General features: G+C 42.8%; 1 protein-coding gene across 1 annotated transcript in view; it reads right to left on the minus strand.

Annotated features, from left to right (window-relative positions):
* Positions 1-580: 580 nt before the first annotated feature.
* RAD50 (RAD50 double strand break repair protein) overlaps positions 581-10,672 on the minus strand; it is a 74,350-nt gene continuing 64,258 nt past the window's right edge. The window contains exons 22-25 of the mRNA XM_006759153.2: positions 5,218-5,303; positions 4,536-4,678; positions 2,164-2,297; positions 581-932 (exon numbers count right to left, since the gene is read on the minus strand). Of these exons, the coding sequence (XP_006759216.1) occupies positions 746-932; positions 2,164-2,297; positions 4,536-4,678; positions 5,218-5,303 (550 nt within the window). The 3' untranslated portion in view covers positions 581-745. The remainder of the gene's footprint in view (positions 933-2,163; positions 2,298-4,535; positions 4,679-5,217; positions 5,304-10,672) is intronic.

Genomic DNA, 10,672 nt, shown 5'->3' on the forward strand with positions numbered 1-10,672 from the left:
GTTGCAAGTTAATCTCCAGCCCCATTTAGGGCGAATGCAGGAGGCAACCAATCAATGTGTTTCTCTCTCTCCCTCCCTCTCTCCCACTCTAAAAATCAATGGAAAAAATATCCTTGGATGAGGATAAACAAAAAATAAATATTTTTAGAGAGAGAAGAAAGTAGGGGAGAGAGAGAGACATCAATGTGAGAACAAGACGTCAATCAGCTGCCTCCTTTATGCCCCACTGGGAGCCCGAAACCCAGGCATATGCCCCGTCTGGGAATCAGTGCATGTGACAGTGTCCAACCAAGTGGGCCACACTGGCCAGAGTGATAACTCGGCTTTTAAAAACCGTATTTCAGCAAATAAATTTAGTGGTAACATTTAACACACATAATTTTAAAATGCAAAGACCTAAACCTTGAAGGCAGTGAGGACCTACTCTCAATGGTGCTGTGAGAAGTGAAAGGTAGTAGCAGGTCAGGCCAGGGGATCACACGGATGCTGGGAAGGGAAGAAGGGAAGCCGAGTCTAACTGCTGAGCCCTGTGGGCCTGTCAGGCTGCCCGAGGGGATGAAGCTCAGGAAATCAGTCCAAATTTCATTGGAAACAACTTTAATCGTTTTAGAACCTCTCAGACATTCAAAATCCTAGGCACAGAGCTCCTTTTAAAGAATATATCTGCTTACTGACTCAGCTGATACCAGAAACAAGCAGTTGCCTAAGGACCTGTATTTCTAAGACAGCTAAATCTCGAGTCTTCTCAGTGAACATAGGATTCCAGGGAGCTAATATTGCACTTCACAATCTCTGAGCACTGGTCGATGTTCTTCTTAATCCTGTAGAATTTCTCCACATACTCGGATCGCCCCAAGAGCTCCACAAAATCTTCATCATGAGTGATTACCAGAAGCTGAAAGTTACGTTGCTGTGAGCGACTCTTTATTATCCTGAAACAATAGATTTGAACATTTTGTTACTAAAGAACATATATAACCCTTTCTTTCCTTTATTTGAAAAAGCTATTGAGAACCTTGTTTGACATATGACCGTGAGTGGCAGGGCCTCTGCCAGCCCTGCAAGAAGTGGGGGCGGGGTGGGGTGGACCCGGGCCTCTGTCAGGTAGGAGCCCATCGCCTCTCTAGGCAGTGGGGGTGCATGTCTTGACTCTTCACGTAGGTCTGGCTTACGAACTGGTAAGAATACGTGATTTAGTTTCTGCCAGAACACAAAGTTCTTACCATAGCAGCTGGAAATGCTCTAAAGTTTTCCTTAATATCTATGCTGCTCAACTTTAGGAGTCTGACTTATTCCTTTGCGTTGGGTTTTCTTGACCTCTGACTAGTTTTCTCTGGAAGGAAATACTTTTTCTTTTTGAAAAGACAGACTACAGGCAAGGGGAATAACATGTGCAAGCCCTGCTGCCTTCTCAGGAGCTGTGTCTACTTAGAATTCTGCCCGCCTAGTCACTAGATGCATCATGAGCATGACACACGGCCTGAGTGGGTGGACTGAGACACGGTGCTCGTTATCTATACGCTGAGGTTACGAGGCTGAGACCTGAGGCCTAAAAGACCTTTTCCTTATATCAACCACTTACATATCCCTTGCCCGGAGCTGGATATACTTAGGTTCAAAAGCACTAGCCCTTACTTGCTGGTCACACAGGTCTCCTGGGAGGTGGCTCCGGGGTTGCTCAATTCTCCCTCTGGCTGTCAGACAGGAAACATGTCTGCTAGGGGTCTCCCACAGGTGACCGTGCTGCAAGGTGTGTGCAACTTTACCTTCCTGGATTCCACTTAACCACTAATCTACTTTTGAATAAGAACTGTCACTCCTCATAGAGTCTGACGCATGTGGAAAGCTGGGGAGACAGTCCAAAACCACCGTGATCACCCAGAATGTTTTACAAGTCATGGTAACTCCTGTACACAACATGTGGGCCCCTCCGGTGGGTTTACAGGAAAGCCAAACCAAACCAGCAAACTCACCACAGTTTCCCCATGAACACATGGGGAGGTGCAGGGTGTGTGCTGCTGGTGGTCACCATCTAGTTCATTTTTAAAAATCTGATAAATTACTATCAAAAGGTAAAGCCAACCAGCTTCCCCGAGGAAGACACATCTAGAGGGGTTTCACCATGGAGCTCTCTTAATCTTACTTTAAACTTGAGAAACTTACTCAACCAGCGAATGTGCAAGAGATTCAATGTTTTCTCGGTCAAGATTCGTTGTTGGCTCATCCAAGGCAAGGATGCCGCAGTTCAAACAGAAGGTTTCAGCCAGGGCCAGGCGGATGATGAGGGAGGCTAACACCTGGAAAAAGCACCAAAGCTGAGCTGCCGCACAGACCATTTTCTCATCCACCTGGGAAAGTGTGCAGACCTGGGTCTCTACACGGGGAAGGTCACAGGGCCACTGACCTAGGAAAATCGCTGCTCTTCTGCTTGGGAGGGCCTGGCAATGTGACCAGACGTGCCCTTCTAGAAAGTGAGCCATCACGTGTACGACCTCAGCGTATCACGTGCAATGAAATAAAATGCTAAGAGCAATGCTGACCCCCTGCCCCAATCACATCAGCTATAACAAAACTTGAAATCACAGACCTGAATCAGAAATGCATTGTCATTTAGTATTAACTAATAATTTTAATAACTGGTATAAGATTAACAACCTTAAAATTCACAACCTATTTTATTTTCCTGATATTTATCAGGAAACCTGGACACATTACATTTCCCAGAGCCTCAGAGACGTTTTATCTCTTCCTTACATCTCTCTGTTCTGTTGTCTAAGAGGCACCTAACCTACAAATGCTCTCACCCACACAAATATGTTCGTGCATGGTGAGACAGAATGAATGAATTCCTGGGCCAAAATACCAGGAGTACAGAAATACAGCGTTATTTAACCTTACCCGTAGGAAATCCAAACAACCCAAACCGAGGCACTCCCATGGCTAACAGAAACCTAATAGAAACCCCCCACGCCCCGCTGAAACCATCTGAGGGCACAGGCACACCAACAAGGGTGCCGGCGCTTCAGGAAGGCTGACCACCTGTGTGTGAGCTGGAAGTCCCCCTCCCCTCGAACATGTGAGTGAAGGAGAGTCAGTGAGTTCGTGATTCTAGAGCAGCTGACAGTCTCTTTGATGGAGCGCTTGGCCCTTTGGACAGACACCTCTTCCTCTGTGTCTGAACCCCTGCTGCCACCTCCCCCCCACTCCTCAGAGTGGGGTCTAATGAGGTCCTGGCCCACCTCTACCAAACCATTTCTCTGCCTTCTCCCCCAATCACTACAAATGAATTTTTCTAATTTATAGTAGTTACAGGAAATCTACTTTTATTCAGAAACTATTTTTGATCCAAAGAGACATGTTTTAAACTATATTTTTCCATCTATAACTACCACTGAAAATCACCAAAGCAAGTAGGTGATACTGATTATAGATCACAAATTTGTCGTTTTTTGCAGACTACGATTATGATAATCTGCAGATGCCTTAAACTAGCATAGCTGTCTGGGCTGACAACAAAATACATACATGAATGGAGTGTCTTGAGGTCAAAATTTAAAACTACAAAAATAACTTGGGTAACATGAGCATCTACTTCTAGAATTTTAAAAATTTGTTAAGAAAACCAAGGGTAAAGAGATGTCATAATATAATCTCTTGCTTCTAATCTGAAAGGAGGAATCTTTGGCGTCTGGGGTACCAGCCTGTGTGCAGGGAAGACCCAGCCTGTTCCCCAGGACGCAGGCCCCACTGTCCTCACTGTAAATCACCTTCCCTCTGATTTGCTCTGTGCTCCATACCCAACCTAGGCTGTCCTCCCAGAGCCTCACGTGGCACCAGGTGCCCTGCCCAGCAGCTGTGTGTGTGTGTGTGTGTGTATTTGGGTGGTGTTGGGAGACTCGGACCTATAAGGAGGCTGCTTTCTCAGTGAGAGGCTCATCTATAATAATAATAGCATAATATGCTAATTAGGCTGGACAGCCGAACGACCTTCCAGATGAAGCCAGGGCTGTGAGGCACGGATTTTGTGCACTGGGCCTCTAGTCTATTATAACACCTCATCTGGCTCAACCTAGGATCTAGTTTACTAATACTGCCTGTCACTGACTAAAACACACCTCCCCCTCCCACTTGACTTCTCTCAAATCAGGATGCATCTTATAATTACAACTGCCTTTTTTCTTTCTTAGTGGCACATAAATGGTGTGTCTTGCAATCAATGACACAGTAACTTATTCTCATAAGGAAGGCTGTAGAACAATGAATGGTCTTCAGCTCCTTGTTTTATATTGAGCCTATCCTGTGAGAATGGTTCAGGCCCTTCTTCTAAAAGCCCAATTTATGTGATGCTGCAGGAAATGCTGGTTAGAAGTGGGGGAGTGTATGAGGGCAGCAGATCCTGACCCTGAATGTGGCAGCCAGGAGCATGGTGGGAGCTTCCACCTTTCCCGGGTGGCCTTGGAGGCTTCCACCGCACTGACATTTGTTTCTCTGTCGATTCTCTGGGTGAAGGTGGCCCCTAGGTTCTGGGTACCTGCCTTTTGTCCAGCACTGCATCGTCCTCGCATATCCAAGGCCGTGTCACCCTTTAGCATCACCACACGGTAGTTGTAATTCCGCCGTTTATCAGAAGCTGATACGTTTTCATCGGCATCAGACCGAATTTCTATATATTCAATATCTGACACAGAAGGAAGAAGATTTCAGAGGAACCTACACTCTGTACCCTTTGTCATTTGCCAACATTATCAAATAAGCCCAGGAGTACAGTGTGAGGCAGACACCACAGGGGAAACCCTGGCTTGTCTGGAACCTTTCCTCTGGCTGAGAGTGTTCCCGCGGATTCCTGGCTAGAAGCAACCCAGAGACCCCAACCCCTTCTCAGCGCTGCCTTTCTTAGTTCTACTCTACTAAGAGTTTCCTCCTGACGGTTTCTTCTTATCACATTTCGGCTTATCCCTATCGACACTCAACAGAATCTATTATGTCATCAGCTAAATATAATGTGCATCGTAGCCAAATATGTAAGGCCTACCAGGCTCTGGAATAGAAACCTCTGCACTTCTTCTTGCTACAAGATGTTGTCAAGATAAGAATTCTTAGAACACATCAGAGAGATACTCAGCAAGGGCCCAGGAGGGGACGCGGCGCGATGGATGAGAAGTCGCGCGGTGGGAGCGGGGACAGGGCTTTGGGAGGAGCTGGTGACACCGGCGATACCTTGTCCACGATAGGTGCTGCGCCAGAGGTCACGGATGATCTTATTGATTTCTTCCATTTTCATACTGTGGAATTTCATTATTGCTCTGGAAAAAAAGCCAGTAGTACTTTTAATAGAATAATAATATGGTAACGTATTATTACATGTAACAGTAGCATTAAAGTGTGAAATATATTAATAATGTGTATAATAATAATGTAAGTAACATCATAACAATATCATGAAGTAACTTCCCTGGATATTTCAGTGATAAAAGTAGGATATAGTAAGAGCTAGAAAAAATAATCAGGACCAAGATCTTGCTGCTTGGCTAATAATGAGTAGTGCCGTCATATTTCCAGAGCTCCAGGGTCCCTACCTTCTCTATTTTTACTCTGTATGATATGACAAACACTCCCTTAAATACAACCGCAAATGTTGTGAACATTTCAGAAAACAGTTTTTTAGTAGACTCTTTCTTAGGCTTATTGGAAGGACTGTTTCCACTGATGGCCACCAGTTACAAGAAGACCTGCTGAATGGAAGAGAGTCAAGAGGGGAGGGAGGTGTACAGGGTCCCTTGCTCTATGGGGAAATAGGCAAATCTCTGCAAATGCTGTTGTTTTCCTCTTTAATAAGGTTTACCAAGAGTCAGTCTCTTGGGCTGCTTTTATTCCTCAGATCCGTGAGCTTTTTATCTATTAGAAGCTTTGGTACAGAAAGGGCCATTTAGAGGCTTAAACTGAGCTGAACCTCAAAACTTTTATTCTCCCTTCCTAGCCAAAGATTCAGAAATCCTACTAATAGGTACACCCCTTCCGTCCCCTCTCAACACTCTTAAAAAACTAGCAGTTTCTGAACACTAAAAAGAAGAAATGTTTGTCAAAACAGAAGTAGCCTTCAAAATCTAATGTTGTTCTTACTATTGTCACCTTTCACCAAAAAGCGCTGGGTTCTGTGGAGGCCTATGAACTATAAGTGCTGCCCTAGTGACACACAGGCAGACTTCGGTGCCACCGCCACACAGAGGATGTGAGGCGCCTCACTTCCATTTGCAGCCTCTTATCTGATACACACAAAAAGAAACTGAACGTAATGCTTCTGCCTCTTCATAATCACTTCATGATCTTCTGGTTCACTAGCCAAAGAGAAAGAAATGACTCAACATAAATACATTTGAAGTATCAGATGAAGGATTTTGAAGTAATTGACTGGAAAAAACCATATTCTGCTTGATGATGAGCATGCCAGTCTCCGTATTCTACTTTATACATCTGTCTCAGGCTAACATTTTATACTCCTTTAAAAGGACGGAGGCAGCCCTGGTCAGTGTGGCCAGGTGGTTAGAGTATTGGCCCATGTGCCAAAGGGTCTTGGGTTTGATTTCTGGTCAAGGGCACGTATCTGGGTTGCAGGTTTGATCCCTGGCCCCAACTGTGGGTGTGTGTGGGAGGCAACCAATTGATGTATCTCTCTCACATCGATGTTTCTCTCTCCCTCCCCCTATCCCCTTCCTCCCTTCCACTCTCAAAAAATCAATAGAAAAAAATATCCTTGGGGTGAGGATTAACAAAAAAATAAGACAAAGGATGGAGACAAAATGTCTAAATATTTGCTATAAAACACACACACACACACACACCCCCTCAGAGAATGTTCTTGAGATCAATCATGTAATCCACAGTTTTTTGTTTTTTAATTAATCCTCACCTGAGGATATGTGTGTTTTTTAATTGATTTTAGAGAGAAAGGGAGAGGGAGAGAAACATCAATGTGAGAGACATTGATTGGCTGCCTCACAAATGCACCCAGACTGGGGATTGAACCCGCAACCTAGGTATGTGCACTGGCCTGGAATCAAACCCACAGCCTATTTGGTGTATGAAACAAGGCCCAACCTGCTGAAACACCTGGCCCAGGTTGTAAGCCATAGTTTTATATATTACTATCCTGACTTTTCAAATGACTTTTTAAAAAAGTCATCTTTCCATTCAAGTTAAAAATCTTCCATAAATAAACATTCCCAAAGTAGAGCACAAGCTCCAGCTGAGGCAGGGGGCCCACGGTGCCCCCTGTGCCCGCGAAGGTGCATCTGCCCGTGGGTAGTGTGCTGGAGAGAGCACTGCGAGAAAGACCTACTCACCCCAGGGCTGTGCCAGACACAGCTGAGGCTACCTGGCCGTGTCCCTTCTGTCTAGTCTTGAGTTTAACCTCACTTGAGGGAATAACAATAATAATAGTGGTTACTATTGAGGAGCATTAACTTATGGAAGGCACAAATATGCTTAATCATATTATTTCATTTAATCCTTATAATACTGGGAGAGTTAGGTTTGGTTATCCCCATTTTCCTATTAAGAAGATGAAGTCAGTAACTTCATCAGAATCAGAGAAAAGTGGGTAGACTATTAACAGCCCTTGAATATGGTAATTAAAAATTTTAAAAGGCAGTCAAAATGCCATCCTTGAAGCCACCAAGCTCAGCTAGTTTTATGACTAAATGTTCTCCATTCTTCAAGGTACATTGGTACGCTTAAAACTCTCAAGTATATGAAATATTGCTGGGGTCCAACCCCAGCAGGTCCAGGGGTTCCCAAAGGTGTGGACGGAGTTGGTGAAGAAGGAAGGACATGGAGGCAGCATTCAGTTGATCAGCATAGTTGGGTTCTCTAGCCAGGATCTCCTGCCAAGTTCTGGTTAGGATCTCCAGCCAGGTTCTGTCCAGGATCTTTTGCCATGTTCTGTGTCTAGGTTCTGTATCCTGTTGTCTTGTTACAGCTGTATTTATACCAGTTGATTCCAGTCCTATCAATCTCTATTCCAAAGGTTAGGGCGTTTCTTATCTCCATTCCAGGGAGTAAAGATTATGTAGCTTAAGCATGATTGTTCGTAGTTAAAGTGATTAATTACCCGCCTGGCTCTTAGTTAAGGGGTTTTATTCCCTCCTTAACTTCAGGGGAAAATCCCTACCTGGGGAAACAACCTTTCTCAGAGAGGTGACCTTGGTTAAAACACATAGTGCCAAGAAGGTGAGCAAACATATTAAGAACAGTATGCCATATATGCCAGGTCCCTTGAAACAGCAAGGATGGACCGGCTCCCGGCAAAATATTACATAGCAAAAAGAAATATAAGTAGAGCCTGGCCTGTGTTGCTCAGTGGTTGTTGACCCATGAACTAGGATTCATGGTTTAATTCCTGGTCAGGGCACATGCCCAGATTGTGGGCTCAATCCCCAGTAGGGGGTGTGCAGGAGGCAGCTGATCAATGTTTTTCTCTCATCATTGATGTTTCTATTCTCTCTCCCTTCCTCTCTGCAATCAATAAAAACATTTTTTAAGAAAGAAATACAAGTAGAAAGAGGAAAAAAAATGCATAAGCCTATATAAGATCATTTAGTAGTGAGGTATTAAAAAGAATATATCAGGACCAAGTAGTATTTATCCCAAGAATAGTACAACAGAAAAAAAAAATTGATCATTGTATTAATGGATTATAAGGAATAAAATCATCTCAATAGATGTCCAAAAAGTACTTGTTGTAACACTGAGTTTTGATAAAAATCCTCAGTAAAAAATAGAAAATTTTCTTAATTTGACAAAATGACTTGATCAGATATCCACAGCAGCATTCAATTAATGTCGAAATATACAGAAGTGTTACTGCTAAAAACTGCATCAAGAAAAAGATGCCTCTTATTATGGCTACCCTAAAATAATATCCTAGAGATATCCCTAACAATTCAGGAAGATAATGAAGAGGAAGCAGCAGCCCAAAACATGTCATTGTTTCTGCAAGTGATATAACTGTGCACTCAGAAAATCTAAGAAATCAACTGTAAAGCTATTAAGACTAATACAATGGTCAGAAATAAAATTAATAGTTTTATTATCTAGTAGCAAAATCCAATAGAAAACAATAGAAAAAAAGGATCCTAATCACAGTGGCAATTAAAATTATGAAATAAATACGTAGGAAAAAATCTAACAAAACGGTACATGCTCTAAATGGAAAGCTATAGAACTTTACAATAGGACAAAGGAACTGACTAAATAGAAGAGACATACTATAGAGTCCAAAATGGGAGATTCAATACTGCAAAGATGTCTCCTCTCCTCAGTGATCCATAAAGCAAATGCAATCCGAACATAACTCCCAAAAGATTAAAACATTTTTAAAATTAAATCCATAAGGTGACTCTAAAGTTCTTATTTCAAAAGAATAATGCAAAATAATAAATCACAGTAGGACAGGAAAAGAAATGAAACCAAATACTTGCAGAACTTTAATTTTATAAATGACATTTTAAATCAGTAGGAAAGCTTTCAGTAGTGTTGGAGAAAGGAAAAACTTAAACTTATATTACTGCCCTTTAACAAACCTCAAATATAATTCTTCTGAAAACATTTTTATAATTTTAAGATTGGGGAGGCCCTTCTAATCCAAAAGCCATAAAGAAAGACTAAAGATTTGCTTACCTAGAAATTAAAAGTCACAAACAATACTGTAAAGTTAAAGGACAATGACAAACTAGGAATAACTAACTTGCAATGTATATGAAAAGGATTAATATCCAGAATATATATTTAAAAAGTGGTACAAATCATTGAGAAAAAGACAATCTAATAGAAAAACTGGTAAAAAGATATGAATAGGCAATTCTTGGAGAAGAAATACAAATAGCCAACATATGTAAAAAGTGTTTAACCTCACTAATAAATAGGGAAATGTAAAATAAAGTGAGCATTTTTTTGTGTGTGTAACAGACTGGCAAAAATTAGAAAGGGTAATGATATGAAGACATAGAGAAATGGGTACTTTCATACACTTTTGGTGAATACAAATTTTGTAAATGTGTTTGGAAGGCAATCTGGCAATAACAACTTAAAAATGTAGATACCCGGAGAACCAAGATGGCAGCATAGGTTAACGCCGGAGTTTGCTGCTTCGAACAACCAATTCAAATTACACCTGAAACAGGCAACGGACGCCATCCAGAAACACAGGAGGGCTGGCTGAGTGGAAATTCTACAACTAGGAGTAAAGAGAATAACCCAGACTCAGAGGAGGCGCAGTGCTGAAGTGAAATTCTCAGGTACGAGTGCGCGCCTGGAACGGGCTGGCGGTGTGGAGGGCGCGGTTGTTGTTTACAATCGGGAGGGAGCTTCAGACTCTGAGCCCCAGATCCGGGCGAGTCGCTAAGAACTCAGACGCAGAGGAGAACCAAGATGGCGGCATAGGTTAACGCCGGAGTTTGCCGCCTCGAACAACCATTTCAAAAGTGAAACTAAAAGACGGAAGGGACATCATCCAGAACCACAGGAACGCTGGCTGAGTGGAAGTCCTACAACTAGGAGGAAAGAGTAACGCATTCGGACACTCAGAGGAGGCGCAGTGCTGAAGTCAAATTCTGAGGTGCGGAGTGCGCGGTTGGCGTTTTCAATCGGGAGGGAGTCGCAGACTCTGAGCTCCAGA

The sequence above is a fragment of the Myotis davidii genome, unplaced genomic scaffold (genome assembly GCF_000327345.1).
Source record: "Myotis davidii unplaced genomic scaffold, ASM32734v1 scaffold456, whole genome shotgun sequence".
Taxonomy (NCBI): Eukaryota; Metazoa; Chordata; class Mammalia; order Chiroptera; family Vespertilionidae; genus Myotis; species Myotis davidii.